Source organism: Felis catus, chromosome D3, assembly GCF_018350175.1.
Source record: "Felis catus isolate Fca126 chromosome D3, F.catus_Fca126_mat1.0, whole genome shotgun sequence".
In the NCBI taxonomy this organism is placed as follows: Eukaryota; Metazoa; Chordata; class Mammalia; order Carnivora; family Felidae; genus Felis; species Felis catus.
In genome coordinates, this window is record NC_058379.1 from 28,347,603 (window position 1) to 28,365,399 (window position 17,797).

Below are 17,797 nucleotides of genomic sequence, written 5' to 3' on the forward strand. Positions count from 1 at the left end.
TTGTTGAGTTTTATAAGTTTTTTAAAAATATATTTAGGATACTAACCCTTTATCAGATATGTCATTTGCAACTATCTTCTCCTATTCCATGGGTTGTCTTTTAGTTTTGTTGATTGTTTCCTTCACTATGAAGAAACTTTTTATTGTGATAAAGTTCCAATACTTTATTTTTGCTTTTGTTTCCCTTGCCTCAGGAGACCTATCTGGTAAAAAGTTGCTATGGCTGATGTCAAAGAAGTTACTGTCTGTATTCTCCTCTAGGATTTTGATGGTTTCCTGTCTCACAATTAAATCTTTAGGCCATTTTGAATATATTTTTCTGTATGGTATAAGAAAGTGGTCTAGTTTCATTCTTTGGAATGTTGCTGTCCAGTTTTACCAATACTATTTGTTGAAGAGACTGTCTTTTTTCCTTTGAACATTCTCTTCTGCTTTGTTGAAGATTAATTGACCATGTAGTTGTGGGTTCATTGCTGTGTTTTCTAGTCTCTTCCATTGATCTCTGTGTCTACTTTTGTGCTAGTACCATACCGTCTTGGTCACTACAGCTTTGTAATATAACTTGAAGTCTAGAATTGTGATGCCTCCAGATTTTCTTTTCTTTCCTTTCTTTTCTTTTTTTTAGTTTCAGGTGTAGAATTTAGTGATTCAGCACTTACATACAACACCCAGTGCTCATCACATATGCCCTCCCTAATCCCCATCACTCATTTAACCCATCCCCCCACCCACCTTCCCTCCCAGGAACATCATTTTGTTCTCTTATAGTTAAGAGTGTTTTATGGTTTGCCTCTCTCTTCCTCCCTGCCCATGTTCATTTGTTTTATTTCTTAAATTCCACATATGAGTAAAACCATATGGTATTTGTCCTTCTCTGACTGACTTATTTCACTTAGCGTAATACTCTCCAGCTCCATCCATGTTGTTGCATGTGACAAGATTTCATTCCTTTTTATGACTGAGTAATATTCCATTCTAGAGATAGAGAGAGAGAGAGAGAGAGAGAGAGAGAGAGAGATAGCTCTATACACACACACACACACACACACACACACACACACACCCTATCTTCTTACCCATTAATCAGTAGATGGACATTTGGGCTCTTTCCATAATTTGGCTATTGTTGATAATGCTTCTATAAACATCAGGGTGCATGTATATCCCTTCAAATCAGTATTTTTGTATCCTTTGCATAAATACCTAGTAGTGCAATTGCTGGATCATAGGGTGGTTCTATTTTTAACTTTTGAGGACCTTCATTTTTAAGGACTTTTTGAGGACTGGTACAGAGTGGCTGTATCAGTTTGTATTCCCACCAACAGTGTAAGAGGGTTGCCCTTTCTCTGCATCTTTACCAACATGATAGGGGGAAAAAGGAGACAGGCAAACCAAGAAACGCACTCTTAGCTATAGGGAACAAACTGATGGCTACCAGAAGGGAGATGGATGAGAGGATGGGTTAAATAGGTGGTGGGGATTAAGGAGTACATTTGCGATGAGCACCAGGTGTTGTATATAGGTGCTGAATCAATAAATTGTACACCTGAAACTAATATTACACTCTGTTAAATAATTGGAATTCAAAACAAAAACCTAAAAAAATAATTTAAAACTTCACAACAAAGACAAATACTGGGCCATATGGCTTTACTAGTGAATTCTACCAAACATTTAAAGAAGAATTAACAAAAATCCTTCTCAAAATTTTCCAAATAAATTAAAGAAGCAGTGACCTCTTCCTAACTCACTCTATGAGGCCAGCCTTATCTTTAAACCAAACCCAGATAAATACATCACAAGAAAAGAAAATTATAGATCAATATTCTTTATGCATACAGATGCAAGAACCCTCAAAAAAATATTACCAAATCAAATCCAACAGCATGATCAAGTGGAATTTATCCAAGGAATGCAAGAATGAGTCAAGATAAGAAAATCAATGTAATACATACCCTAACAGAAAGATGGGGAAAAAAATCCCAATTGGTATGGGAAAGGCATTTGACAAAATCCAGAACCCCTTCATAATAAAAACTCTCAGAAAACTAAGAACAGAAGTAAAATGACCCAATATGATATAGGGTATCCCTTAAAAAGTCCACAGCTAATGTCATACTCAGTGGCTGAAAATGAAAACTTTGCCTCCTAAGATCAGAAACAAACAAGCTCAGGATGTGTACTTCCACCACTGTTGTTCACATTGTAGAGGAAGTCCTAGCCAGTGCTGTTAAACAATAAAAATAAATAAAAAGCATCCAGATTGAAAGAACAGGGTAAAACTATATTTGCTGATGACATGATCCTATATATAGAAAATGCCAAGTGATCCACAAGAAAGCTACTAAAGTGAATACACAAATCTAATAAAGCTACAGGGTATGAGACTAATTCTCAAAAACCTGTTGTGTTTTATGGTACACCAGCAATAATCCAAAAAGAAAATTAAGAGATTCTATTTTTTGTTTTAATTTGTTTCTTGTTTGTTCAAATTTTTATTTAAACTCTGGTTAGTTAACATATAGTGTAGTATTGTTTTCAGGAGTAGAATCTAGTGATTCATCACTTACACGTAATAGCCAGTGCTCAGCAAGAAAGCACTCTCCTTAATACCCATCACCCATTTAGCCTATCCCCCACCCACATCCCTCCATCAACCCTCAGTTTGTTCTCTACCTTTTAGAGTCTCTTATATATATATATTATAATACTATGCTATATATATATATATATATATATATATATATATATATATATAATAATACTATGCTATATATATATATATATATATATATATATATTTCCATAGTTTGTCTATTGTTGACAAAGATGTTATGAACATCAGGGTGCGTGTAACCCTTAATCTGCATTTTTATAGGTATGTACCCAAATACCTAGTAGTGCAATTGCTAGGTCATAAGGAAGTTCTATTTTTAACTTTTTGAGGAACCTCCATACTGTTTTCCATAGTGGCTGCACCAATTTGCATTCCCACCAACAATACAAGAGTGTTCTCATTCTCTGAATCCTCACCACCATTTGTTGTTTCTTGTGTTGTTAATTGTAGTCATTTTAACATGTGTGAGGTGGTATCTCATTATGGTTTTGATTTGTATTTTGCTTCTGATGAGTGATGTTGAGCATCTTTTCATGTTTCTGTTAGCCATCTGGATATCTTCTGTTAGCTATCTAGATGTCTTCTTTGTGAGGTGTTATCTCATCATGGTTTTGATTTTCTAATAGCATTCCCCCAAATTAATATTTAGGAATAAATCTAATCAAAGAAGTAGAAAACTTGCACATTGAAAAACAAAAAATGTGTTGCATCTGTAAATCACTTAACTAGTGATTTACACTTAACTAGTATTGACATCTTAACAATATTGTCTTTTGATCCATGAACATGAGTTGTTTTTTCCCATTACTTATGTGTTCTCTAATTTCCTTCAGCAATGTTTTTATAGTATTCAATTTACAAGTCTTTTACCTCCTTGGTTAACTTAATTCCTCAGTGTTTTTTTTTTTCTTGTTGATATTATTGTAACCAGAATTGTTTTCTTAATTTCTTTTTCAGATTGTTCACTGTTAGTAGAAATGCAATTAATTTGTTTATTGATTTTGTATCCTGCTACTTTGCTGAATTTATTAGTTATAATAGTTTTTTCCCAATCTTTAGGGTTTTCTACATATAAGATCATGTTACCTACAGAGATAATTTTATTTCTTTCTTTCTAATTTGGATACAATATAATATTATTCCACCATGAAAGGAATGAAACTTTGAAATATGCTACAACATGGAAGGACCTTCAAAATACTATGCTAAATGAAAAAAGTCAGACACTGAAGGGCAAATACTATACTATTCCACGTGTATGAGGTACCTAGAATTGGCAAATTCATAAAAGCAAAAAATAAAATAGTGGTTTCTGGGGCTGGGAAGGAGAGAATATGGAGTTATTTTTTAATGGGTTCAGAGTTTATGTTGGGAATGATGAAAAAATCTTGGGTATACATAGTCAATCTGATACACAACATTGTGAATACATTTAATGCCATTGAATTAAATACTTATAAATGGTTAAATGATAAATATTAAGCTATGTATGTTTTACTACAAAAGAAATGAAGACATTTTGTTCTTCGCAACATTGTAAAGAAAACAAAAAGGCAAGCCCCAGTTTGGGAGAATATACTTGTAAAATGTATAATCAATACAAGGCTTATATCTAGAATATTAAAAGATATTTTACTATTGGGGCACCTGGGTGGCTCAGTCAGCTGAGCATCGGACTTCGGCTCAGGGCATGATCTCACAGCTAGCTCATGAGTTTGAGCCCTGCATCAGGCTCGCTGCTGTGAGCACAGAGCCTGCCTTGGATCTTCTGTCCCCCACTCTCTCTACCCCTTATCTACTTGCGTGCTTTCTCTAAAAAATAAATAAATCTTAAAAAAAAAGAGATTTTACTATTTAAAAAAATTTGGGGGGGTGGGGAGCTGGGTGGCTCAGTTGGTTAAGCGTCTGACTTCTTTTTTTTAATGTTTATTTGTTTTTGAGAGAGAGAGAGCACAAGTGGGGAAGGGGAACAGAGAATGAGACACAGAATCTGAAGCAGGTTCCAGGCTCCAAGCTATCAGCACAGAACCCCGCACAAGGCTCAATCTCGCTAACGGGGAGATCATGACCTGACCCAAAGTCCTACACTCAGCCATGACCTGAGCCAAAGTCTGACGCTCAGCGGACTGAACCACCCAGGTGCCCGAAGCGTCTGATTCTTGATTTTCGCTCAGGTCGTGCTCTCACAGTTTGAGGGAGAGAGATAATCCCAAACAGGCTCTGAGCTGTCAGCACAGGGCCCTACATGGTGCTGGATCTCACGGATCGGATCGTGAGATTATGTCCTGAACATCTCAAAAGTCGGACACTTGACTGAGCTACCCAGCCTCCCCAAAGATATTTTACTATTCAGTAAGATGAGCCAATTAAACGTGGGCAAATATGGGGCACCTGGGTGGCTCTCCAGCTCAGGTCATAATCTCCCCGTTCGTGAGTTTGCGCCCCACGTTGGGCTCTGTGCTGGCAATTCAGAGCCTGGAGCCCATTTTGGGTTCTGTGTCTCCCTCGCTCTCTGCCCCTCCCCCACTCACACTCTGTCTCTCTCTCTCCTTAAAAAATAAATAAACATTAAAAAAATTTAAAAGTGGGCAAATAAGTTGAGCAGATATTTCACCAAAGAACATACACAGGTAGTAAATAAGTATCTGAGAAGATGTTCAGCATCATTATTATGGAAATGCAAATTATTAAAATTAAAATAAGATACCTTCACACATCTCCTAGAATGGTTAAAATTAAAAAGAGTGACCATATCAAGTGTTGATGAACATGTAGGGAAAACAACTCTTACATGCTGCTGGCAGATGTAAATGATAAAACCCCTTTGGAAAACAGGTTGGGCTTGGAAGTTTCTTAAAATGTAGAAGGTACAACTACTGTATGACCCATCTGTTCCACTTCTAGGTTTTTACCCAAGAGAGATAAAAGCATAACATCCAAACGCCTGTACAGAAATGTTCCATAGCAGTTTCACTGGTAGTAGTCAAAAACTCGGAAACAACCACAATGTCCATCAACAGATGAGTGGATAAACATACTGTGGCCTATCTATATAACAGAAAGTTATTCAGCAATAAAAATAATACAAGATTGATACATGCATCAAAATGGGTGAATCTCAAAATAATGATGCTGAATGAAAGAAGCCAGACCAAAAATAGTATATGGTATATGCTTCCATTTATATAAAATCCTTGGAGCACCTCAGTCAGTTGGGCATCCGACTTTGGTTCAGGTCATGATATCATGGTTTGTGGGTTCAAGCCCCTCATGGTGCTCTCTGCTGTCAGCACAGAGCCTGCTTCAGATCCTCTGTCTCTCTCTCTGCCCCCCGCCCCGCTCACACATGCATGTGTACACTCTTTCTCTAAAAAATAAATAAACATTAAAAAAACATGAAAAAAAGGGTCACAAGGAAACTTCTGTGGGTGAGGGATAGATTCATCATCTTGACTATGCTGCGGGTTTCATGGGGGTATATTTATATATCTGAAACTTACCAAATTGTACTTTAAATATGTCTAGTTTGAGATATTTCAGTAAAGCTGTAAAAAAAAAAAAAAAAAACTTGTTGGGTTGTTTCTTTTGGCTTACTGTTCCAAGCAGATATTTTCTAGACTCTTTTATTACAACAATTTGTAATGAAATATTGTATACATATAAATGAAGATACATACATACACACATACATACATGTTGTAGTGGTTCTAAAAATATGTTCACAAATTCCTTGATTTTTGTGATGGTTAATTTTATGTGTCAACTAGCCTGGGTCACAAGATGGCCAGATCTCTGATTAAACATTATTCTGGGTGTGTCTGTGAGGGTGTTTCTGGATGAGATTATCATTTGATCATTTGAATTGATAGACTGAGTAAAGCAGAATTCCTTCCCCAATGTGGACAGGCCTGGTCCAATCCACAGAAGGCCTGAATAGAACAAAAGGCAGAGCAAGAGAGAATTTGCCTCCTTTTTTTTTTTTTTTTTTTTTTTTTTTTGAGACCAGTCTGCTTCTGCCTTTGGACTTAGACTGGAACTTACACGATTGGCTGTCCTGGTTCTCATGCCTCCTTAACTGTATGAAACAATTCCTTATTATAAATGTGTGTGTGTGTGTGTGTCTGTGTGTCTGTGTGTCTGTGTGCACGCGCATGCTCTTGGGGAGGAAATTAGATTTAAAACTTTTTTTAATGTTCATTTATTTTTGAGAGAGAAAGAGACAGAGCGTGAGCAGGGGAGGGGCAGAGAGAGAGGGAGACAGAATCTGAAGCAGGCTCCAGGCTCTGAGCTGTCAACACATTGCCCGATGCTGGGTTCAAACCCATGAACAATGAGATCGTGACTCCGGCCGAAGTTGGACACCCAACCGACTGAGTCATCCAGGCACCCCAGGAGGCAAGTAGGTTTAGATGAAGTCATAAGGGTGAAGTGCTCATGATGAGATTAGTGCCTTTATAAGAGGAAACCAGAGGGCACATTACATGCTCTCCCTCCTGCTTTCCCTCTCTCTCTTCCCCCACACACCTCTGTCAGGTGAGGACTTAGCAGAAAGACAGCTATCTACAAGCCAGGAAGAGGGCCCTCACCAGGAACTGAATCAGGTGGCACCTTGATCTCAGACTTTCCAGCCTCCAGAACTGTGAGAAATAAATTTCTGTTGTTTAAGCCACCTACTCAATCTATGGTATTTTGTTATAGCAGCCCAAGCTAATACAATACGCCTCCCATCAAAACCTGAAGCTTAATTTCCAAGCCCATGACTACTAATTTAAATCCAAATTACTAGACTTAGTAACTCACTTTTTGTAACATAGTAAAGCAGAATAACAGTGTGTCAGTCTGATACCTTGTTAAAAAAGACTTTGGGATTTTCTCCTCCCTCTCCTCTTCCCCCTCCTTCTCTCCTTCACCTTTTCCTTCTCCCTCTCGTCACTCACTCTGGGACAAGACAGCTACCAAGTCATGTGGACACTCAGGCACTCCTTGGAGGGGCCCATTGGAGAAACTGAGGCTTCCAGCTAATAGCCAGTGAGGAACCGACAACACCCACATGAATTAGCATGGAAGTGAATGTTTTAGCTCCTGTTGAACCTTCTGATCAATGCAGCCCCTGCTGACAGTTTGAGGACAACCTCATGAGAGATCCTGAGGCAGGCTTACTCATATTCTTTTTTTTTTTTTATGTTTTTATTTATTTTTGAGACCAAGAGAAAGCACAAGCTGGGGAGGAGCAGAGAGAGGGGGAGACAGGAACTGAAGCAGGCTTCATTTACACTGACAGCAGAGAGCCCAGTGCAGGGCTCAAACCCATGAGCTGTGAGATCATGACCTGAGCTGAAGTCAGATCCTTAAAGGTGCCCCTCACTCAGATTCTTGTACAAAATTCAAGATTCTTGTACAAAACTGAGATTCTTGATACAAAAATTGCATGAGGTAATTATTTGTCATTTTAAGGTGCTTAGTTGGGGAAATTTGTTATGTAGCCATACAAAATACAATTGAATAAGTCACCGAATTTTCGCAAGAGAAAAACACTCATTTAATCAACACTCAGAACAAGAAAAAGAACATTAACAGCATCCCTGACCTATCCTGCCTTCCCTTTCCAGTCACAAAACCCACCAAACAGAAGTACCAACCTATTTTTTATACATACATTAGTTTTGCCTGTTTTTCTCTTTAAAGAATGGCATCATACAAAATATCCTCTTTTATGTCTGATTTCTTTTATTCAACATTATGTCTGTGAACTTCCTCCATAACATTGTGTGTAGCTTTAGATCATTTGTTCTCATTGCTTTATAATATTCCACTGTGTGACCACACTACAATTTATTCATCTATTCTGCTGTCAGTTGGCATTTGGGTGGTTTCAATTTGGGGGTGTAATAAATAGTACTACAGTGAATGTTCTAGTTTTAATACACATCTTCTAATTAATATATCTATGTATTTTTGTTGGGCATGTACCTGGGAGTAGAATTACTGGATCACAAAGCAGTCCTCTTTCTTTTTAATTCTTGAGATACTGTAATTTTTTTTTTTTTTTTTTTTTTTTTTGCCATCTGAATGATCATTCCAACCCCTGAATTATTTGTGGATCTGTTTCTGCTGTCTTTATTTCTTCTTGTTCTATCCTATTGTACTTTATTTCCTTGGGTGATTAGTTGACTGTGAGCTACTAATCTCCTTGGAATATTATCAGTGAGACAGTTTTGAGGTGTAGGATGAAGATGCCTCTGAAGGTCACTAGAATTGCTTTAACCAGGCCCCTAGGTGGCACTACCAGTCTAGGAGCACCACAAACTAAAGTCATGGCTTGGGGTTTTATGGACAAATTAAAAGATACAGATTTGGCCTGTCAGTGTATAGAAGGCCTGGTTTATCATTACAACTTCTTAGAGAGAGCTCTGTCCTCCCCACCTTGCCCTGTTAAACCACCCAGGCAGCTTTCTTGATGTCCTCTCAGGGTGGAGCTGGATTGCTGATGAGTCATCCTGACCCTGAGGGCAATATCTGGTGTCCTGCTTTTATGCTATTATATTCCTAACCTTGGGCAGGATCTGTGTCTTGTCTTTTGTCCATGCACTTCTTTTGGGGGTTCAGACAGGAGACACATTGTCTACCTGGGGCATGTTTTGCTCATGATGGAGCAGGAAGCTCTCAGAAAAGTAACTGATGTCTTGAAAGGACCAGTTATAGAACTCATGCCATGTCATTTCCATCTACATGCCATTGGCCCAAATAAGTCATATGGCTAAGCCTAAAATTGCCATGGGAAAGTTGTACTTCATCTCAATAGTGAGATTGGGTACAAAGTAAATATTACTTGAATAATAATCCAAACTATCTCAACCCACACTTTTGTTCACAAATATTCATTTTAATTCAGCATGAAAAATATGCTCATCCCATCCTGAGACCTCAAAATCTCCATTAATCACAGCATGACCCTTGAAGTCCAGGATTTCAAGATCTACATCAGCTGTGCATAGATGTACACACTAAAATTTTACACAAGTTACTTGCCCCCTCTCCCTGTCCCAACCACCCAACATACACTGGTGGAAAAGGGACAGGAGTACTGCAATAAATACTCCCAGTGGCAAAGAATGAGAGTGGCAAAGTGGAAGAATGAGAGGCAAAATGGTCACTGGCCCTTAAAAATTACAAAATATCTCTGGGAATAAGTTGCCAGGCACCCCTACCCTATGAGTAGGAAATAGTCCTTGTGAACAGTTCCCCAGTTCACCATTGTCCACTCTTCTTGGCTCCACCCTCTGGGAGATCATTGATTTTCCATCATTCTCCTTGGCCACTTCTGAAGAAGACATCAAAGAAAATGCTCTTATAGTGGTTGATAGCTTTCTTAGCATACTCAGCCTGCAGAAAGTTCAGGGCCCAGACATCTTTTTCATCTCAAACAGCATCACTGTCTTTTTAGTCTAGTGTGGCAGTGCTTTTACCAATACCACTCCAAAACCTTTGTGGGTGTCTTAGTCTTCGGGCTGCTATAGCAAAATGCCACAGACTGGGTGATTTATAAAGGACAAAAATTTATTCTCACAGTTCTGGAGGATGGAAGTCTAAGATGAGGTGCCAGTATGGTTGGGTTCTGGTGATGGCCCTCTTTCAAGTTGCAGACTGCCAACTTCTCAGAGTCCTTGCAGGGTAAAAAAGTCAAGGGAATTTTCTCAGGCCTCTTTTTTAAGAGCACTAATCTTACTATTCATGAAGATTCCACCCTCATGACCTAATCACACCAAAGACCTACCTCCTACTACCATCATCTTGGAATTAGGATTTCAACATATGAATCTGGAGAGGACACAAACATTCATACATTACAGTGGGCTTTCCATGTATTTGATTCCATGTGCCAAAGTCATGAGTGAACTCTACGTGCCAAAAACCATTCCCAAAATTCTTTTCAAAACGTCTCTGAATTTACTTTGAGCACATTAGGCTTCTACAGAAACATAATCTTTATAGGAGTGCTCTTATCCAGCTGAAAGACTCTACCAGGTGCCACCCTAACAAAGTATGTCACAGCTACACCTTCAATTGATATTTACCCTGGGCCAATGTCTTACTGGCCAAGTTTTAGATATGGACTTCTTCCTGAGGTTGCGTGGTTCACATTTGATTGATTTAAAAAGTCTCATTTTCCATCGCTGCAACTTTGGCACTCTCACCATTGCTTTTATTTTTTATTTTTTTTTTTTTTTAATTTTTTTTTTTTTTCAACGTTTATTTATTTTTTGGGACAGAGTGAGACAGAGCATGAACGGGGGAGGGGCAGAGAGAGAGGGAGACACAGAATCGGAAACAGGCTCCAGGCTCTGAGCCATCAGCCCAGAGCCCGACGCGGGGCTCGAACTCACGGACCGCGAGATCGTGACCTGGCTGAAGTCGGACGCTTAACCGACTGCGCCACCCAGGCGCCCCTCACCATTGCTTTTAAATTCAACTTGCAAATTGGTCATTTTCTGAGGGCATTTTTGTGTGTATGTTGTAGAACCTTATTGAGTGAAGCTAGAAGCAACCCCTGTTTTCAATATTTGCCTTATTCTTTTCACCCAATGATAAAAGTTCATTAGATACATTTGCTTTTTCACAAGATACTCAGTCAGTCTACTAGGGCTGCCATAACAAAGTACCAAAGACTGGGAGGCTTAAACATCAGAAATTTATTTTCTCACAATTCTAGAAGTTCAAAACAAAAACAAAAACAAAAACAAAAACAAAACTGTCAACAGGGTGTTTCTCCTGAGGTCTCTCCCCTTGGGTTGTAGATGGCCTTCATTTCCCTGTGTCCTCACATGGTCATTTCTCTGTGTGTGTGTCCTAATCCCCTCTTTTCATAAAGACCAGTCAGATTGGATTAGGTCCACCCATATGACATCATTTTAACTTAATTACCTTTTTAAAGACCCTATGTTCAAACACAGTCACATTCTGATATTCTGGTGGTTAGGACTTCAACATATGAATTTCAGAGGAGCATAATTTAACCTGTAACATATACCAGAGTCAATTTTGTCAGTTAATAATACAGATCTCCATTTTTTCAGTTTTGTTAAACAGCTTCTTACTACCACACCACCTGGTCCCAAAGAAATGCCATATATTTCTGGGTTTTGATATGTAAGTACATCACTTCCAGGTACCAATTTCTGTATCTGTTAATAATACCACAATAATGCAATTATCACATTGCCACAATAATGTAACAGCCTCAACCTCTCTATGGCTTATGCTTATAACTACATGTACTTTTTTTTTTTTTAAATCTCATTCTAGGTCTGTGGGTTGGTTGGGGTTTGGATGATCTTGACTAATCTTGCATCCAGGTTTCAGATTGGGGTTGGCTCTTCTCCACATGCTCCATTCTGAGCTTCAAGCTGAAAAGCTGGGGCTACTGGGGACATGTACTAATGGATACAGCAGAAGTTCAAGAGTGCAAGCCAAACAATAGAGGGCATTTAAACCTCTGTTTCAATCATGCCTGCCAGCATTCAATCAGCCAAAGACAGTCACAGGGCTACACCTGAAACCAAGGTGTGAAGAGGCACTTTAGTTCATGACAAAACCATGGCAAGAGTACGGATGAATCCTACTACAGAGAATTAAGACATGGGACCAGTCATTCAATCTACTACAAATCTAAATTCTCCATACCCTTTTCTCAGATGATGCTTGGATTTTGATATGAGAATACTTTATATCAGCTTATTCCACTCCTGAGATACATACTATGATTTCATACATTGTAATTTTAATTCTGATATTTTTTTTCATCCCAGAGGCATTGTTATTATTATTTTATGCTATACAGTCATCTTTCATTTAGATTTACCAACACATTCTTCTTACTGAATTTTATTCTTCCTTTATCTCAGATTCTCCATTTGAGGTCATTTTATTTTTGCCTGAAGAAAATCTAGTAGTGTTTTTTTGTTTTTTTTGTTTTTTTTTTTTTGGTTCAGGTCTACTGGTAATTAACTTCCCCAGATCTCATTTGTCTGCAAATACCATTTCCTGTTCATTCCTAAAGGATCTTTTTTTCATATATAAAATCTAGGTTAACTTTTTTTTCTTCACATTTTGAAGATATGGTTCTTCTGTGTTCTGGCTTCTATTGTTTGAGAAGTCAGTTCTCAGCTTAATTCCTGCTCCTTAGAAAGTAATCTGTCTTTTCACTCTGGCTGTTTTTAAGATTTTTTAAAAGCTTTCAGCAAGTTTACTATGACATGCCTAAGTGTGATCTGCTTTTTCTGGATGAATTCTGATTGAAATATGTAATGATTCTGGAACTTGAGACTTGATCTATTTCATCAATTTAAAAAAACTCCAAGCCATTATTCTTTCAGACATTGCTTCTGCCTCATCCTCTCCACTTCAAGGACTCCACTTACATTTATGTTAGATCTTCTTACTGTATCCTCTCTATTCATCTATATTCTGTATTTCCTATCCTATTCTCTCTGTGCTTTGATTTGGATATATACTCTGACCTAACTCTAACTTCATTAGTTTTCTCTTTCCAGCTACGTATAACTTGCTAACAAGCACTATTCACTGAATTTTTAATTTCAGTTATATTTTTCAGTTATAGAATTTCCATTTGGTTTTTCTTTTAATTTGTTAATGTTTATTTATGAGGGACAGAGGGTGAGTGGGGGAGGGGCAGAGAGAGAGGGAGACACAGAATCCGAAGCAGGTTCCAGGCTCTGAACTGTCAGCACAGAACGCAACACGGGGCTGGAACCCACAAACCGTGAGATCATGACCTAAGCCATAGTCAGACACCTAACCAACTGAGCCATCCAGGTGCCCCCATTTGGGTATCTTTATAGTTCACAGGTCTGATAAAATTAAGTACAGCCCTTAAAAAGTCTTTGGGAAAACTGCATTATCTAGACCTCTATAGATCTGTTTTTCTGTTATTTCTCTTGTTTTATAATCATTTGTCTTACCTCCTTGGATATCTACTTATTTCTGATTGAGCATGATCACTGCATATGAATAATGGCAGAAACAATGTGAGGCCTATCATGAGGTTATCTGTCTCCCAAGAGAATTTATGTTTGCTGCTGGCAAAGACTAACATGATTTGAATGGCATCCCAAACAATTTGCGGTCCCCAAACCATACATGAGGGTACCTCCTTGATGGTTCCCAGACTTAAACTTTGTCCCCCTACGGTTATAAGTGTGATAAAAATGCTGCTCAGAGTCCTAGCTTCTCAGTCATTCCACTGGGCTTGGCAGATTCTCCTCAGGAAAAAGCATCCCAAAGGCCAGGCCAACCTCTCTCATTTCCTTTTTTTTCTTGGATATTGGCTTCATAATTATTCATTCCCTTGTTAGTTCTCTGATGCTTTCTGGAAACAGAAGTCCTCTATGGGCTTTTTTATTTCACTTATCTGAAAGTCCAATGAGAATTTTAATTGGGATACAACATGTTGTTTCCTGTGCCAGTTATTAAGTTTTGTCTTTCAGCTCTCTTTCCTTCTGCCCCCCCCCCCCTTCCCCCTGCTTATATAAACTGCCTTGTGGTGCTGGGGCTGAGACTCTGGAAACTGTATGTCTGTGCTGGCCGATATTCCATTAGACTTTGCCCATCAGGACACTGAAGAGTGACTACAGGATGTTTCCATGAGCATCACCTCAGCTACACTTCTTCAACAAGACAGAACAGATTATTCTCACAGAAGAGGCTGAATCCAGTCTGAAGTTTTTCCAAGACTTACAGAACCAGCCTCAGGGCATCTCTTTCTCAGAGGTCTGGGTCTTGGCTCCACTGCCCCTCACTAGCAGTGTATGTACAAGTCTTATAGAGACCCTTCCTCTAGGCTTAGAAATGCTGGCCCCTCTCCCCAAAGGCCTGAGTTCCAGCTCTGCAGAGGACTTCCTCTAAGTTGGAATATTTCCAGGTTCTTTCTATTCATCCTTGAGCTCTAGGAGTGGTAGCTAATTCCTACACTTGTAACTCCATGATAACTTGGCGCTCTTATTTTACCCTTGCAGTTATTTAATTAATAATTTCATTTCATGTTAACTCTTATTTATATTCAATTCCCTCTGTTCAAAGAACTAGTGTGGTTTCTGTCTCCTAACTGGATTTTGACTGATACAGTTCACATCCTTGTCCTTCCTCTATTCGCATTTTACCTCACAATACAATTAGAGAATTTGGGGCCCACTTACAATATTGTACCAAGGCTTTACTGTCCTCTATTACATTTTCCATTTCTAGAATTTCTATTTGGTTCTTTTTCAAGTCTGCTTGGTCATTCTTTAGTTTCAGGTTTCCTGCATGTATTTTTTCCCCACAAGTATTTTTAAGCTGTTGCTTAGCTCTTGTAATATATTGAATATAATAATGAAAAAGTTGTTTGTGATTATTTCATTTTCTCAACTTTTGTGAGTCTGTATCTGCTTCTTGGTCTTCCTGGTTCTTTGTTGTAGTGGCTTGTTTCCCTGAGTGGTTATGTGTCCGGGACTGTCTGTCTGTCTATCTATCTATCTATCTTTACCATGAACTGCTAATTTTCCTTGGAATTTTATTTGTAGGATGAAGGTCTGCAAGAGTAACTGTAAAATAGATACACTTGGTAGCACACTAAAGTGTACGTGCATAAATATCACAAAATTGCCCTCGTCATACACTTCCATCACAGCATTATCCAAGTTTTTGACCTGCTGATGAACAACTTATATGCATATATATACACATATATATATGTATATACAGTTATATATGTATATAATATGTAAGTCACTCACCAACAGTGAGAGTACTAGAATCCTTAAATCAGAATGTTTAGTTCCTTTAGAAGTATAGACACACAGCGAGGTCCAGACTTATTAACAATCCTTTCATTTTGCTTAACCACAATTTTCTTGAAATTCTTCTAGGATGTAAGTTTTTAGTTTTGACCCTAAGCCTCACTCTCCCTGGGGGGAAGATGGTAGTTTAGGGAATGATACTATTAATATTAAAGCATTTGGTGTACAGAGTACTTGGGGTCATAGGCATTACTGCCAACATGGAGAGATTTGAGTAGTACTACCCATGGCAAAAGTCGGCTCTATTGTTAGATGATGAGGCTACACAGATGTTGAAAGGGCAGTCTGCAAAGGTTTTAGCTGACACTGGAAAAGAGATTTAATTTGAAAGTAAGCAGTCTGTTTTCTTCTTTAACACATTTTTGGATGATACTAGATTATAAAGCAAATAATTGCACAATCACTGTTATTCACGGTTGACTACTAATTTCTTAAAATCACCAGTGAGCAACATGAAGCATACAGGGTATCCATTACACTGTGGGAATGCGTACACGGAATACCAAAGGTTTCCCTTCCCTGACAAACCTCTTTTTTGCAGCTGAGCCATCTGCATGCAAAACACATCGTCAAATGGTGCCTCAGAAAGCAACTGACCGCTGGGCAAAGCAGGTGTGGACTCTAGTTCCGGAACTGCTACTACTATTGCGTGACCACAGACAATCCAGGTGACCCTCAGTGGCCTTGGGTTGGTCATCTGCTGCTAGATGTGATCTTTGCAGGCTCTCCGCACTGATATTCTCATATAGCACTGTCTAGAAACTGCATGAGCCAGGAAAGGTTCCCTACAGGAGCGGGGTACACATACTTCTGAGATTCCTTTCGCGGTGGTTTTGGGACATCTGTGCCTGAATAAAAGGGTGTCTCTTAACTGTCCAGAGTTTGAGGTGGAACTTCCCCCATTGCCCGCCACCCCCTACATATGGAAGGCTCTAGGCAAGGGCAGTCCCGAGTCTTGGTTTACCTGTTTGAAAACCCTATCCCACAGGAAATTTGCTGAGGGTATCCCATGCCTAGTCCCCGTCCGCGCACACCTGTGCTGAGCACTGGCTTGCGGCAGCCAGAGACTTAGTCGATCTTCCCGCGCACACCCTCCTGGGCACTAGCCAGGGGTTAGCCCGGAACCCCTCCACTTCCCCGCGCACACCTGCCCAGGCCATCGGCCAGGCGTTAGTTTACTACCCCTCCACTCTCCCGCGCACACCAGCCGTGACCACCACCCTAGGAAAGGGCATACCCGGTCTTACTCCCAGGTGCCGGAAGTGCGGCTACGCGCGGAACTACTTTTCGCGGACCCTCAGGCGGCGGGCGGAGTGATTCCGCGCAGGGGCTATGCGGTGGGGAGCGCGTGCCGGACGCGGGCCGGGGTAGTGCGCCTGCGCGGCCGCTGCCGCCGCCGCTCGTCTGAGAGCGTGAGGGGAGCTGCCGCTACCGCAGCCACCGCCTCCGTCGCTTCTGTCTCCGCCGCCGCTTCGGCACCGCGCCCGCCATGGCGCAGATCCTCCCCATCCGCTTCCAGGAGCACTTCCAGGTGAGGCCTGGGCTCTTGACACCGAGGCCGGGCAGACTCCATTGCGGGTCGAGCGCTCCGTATGTCAGCCGCGCCCCCCGCCACCCCACCTCTCCAGGGACCCGGCAGGAGCCGCTGACTGGCCGGCTGCCCAGACCTCCATCCCCTGGCCCTCGACCCCTACTCGGGTGGAGGCGACGCAGCGCACAGACTCGGGCCGGCTGGGGGTGGGGGGCGGGTGGTGGGGCGGGAGTGCTGGTCGGTGTCGAGGCGCGCCGGCCGGTGCAGTGGGAGGGCGCGGTGGCCCGCACGTGCGGCCCCGCCAGGTGTGCTGGTCGCAGAAACCCGTTATCCGGTAGCGACGATAGTCCATTCTGGGCGGCTCCGACCTCGATGGCATGCAGGCTGAGAGCGCCGGGTGATGGGAACCGAAGATCTGCCGAAATGTCCCCTTTCAGTGCCTATGGGAGCTTTAACCAGACTGACGAGCGGTGCACACGGATTCTAGTCGCAAGCTTTATACCACTAAAATCTGTGTCTGAGCCTAATTTCCCCGTTTTTGCATCTCTCGACCCTTACACCTGAGTTTCCGTCTGTTGACTACCCCAGCCACTCGGGTGGTCTCGTGGGGAAGGATGGTCAAATCGTGTGACCAAAGAGGAAAAGGGAGCATGGTGTGTTTTCATAACACCTTTTAATGCGATACCCCCTCCCCAAGTTTAGCTTTTTAATGAGGTCCCAGTTTGTTGAATCTTCAGTTCTCCTAATAGAGTTGTGCCTCACGAAAATAAAGATTGGCTGCCTGTGTTTGACCAA

The 17,797-nt window shown here is 40.5% G+C and overlaps 1 protein-coding gene across 3 annotated transcripts in view; it reads left to right on the forward strand.

Annotated features, from left to right (window-relative positions):
* The first annotated feature begins 16,753 nt into the window (after positions 1–16,753).
* Positions 16,754–17,797, forward strand: part of CLTCL1 (clathrin heavy chain like 1) — a 102,459-nt gene continuing 101,415 nt past the window's right edge. For 2 of the 3 annotated variants that reach the window (XM_023241673.2, XM_011287889.4), the window contains exon 1: positions 16,757–17,002. In XM_023241673.2, coding sequence (XP_023097441.2) covers positions 16,961–17,002 — 42 coding nt within the window. In that variant the 5' untranslated portion in view covers positions 16,757–16,960. Of the gene's footprint in view, positions 17,003–17,797 lie in introns of all 3 variants that reach the window. The other variant, XM_045041121.1, reaches the window with a different exon arrangement.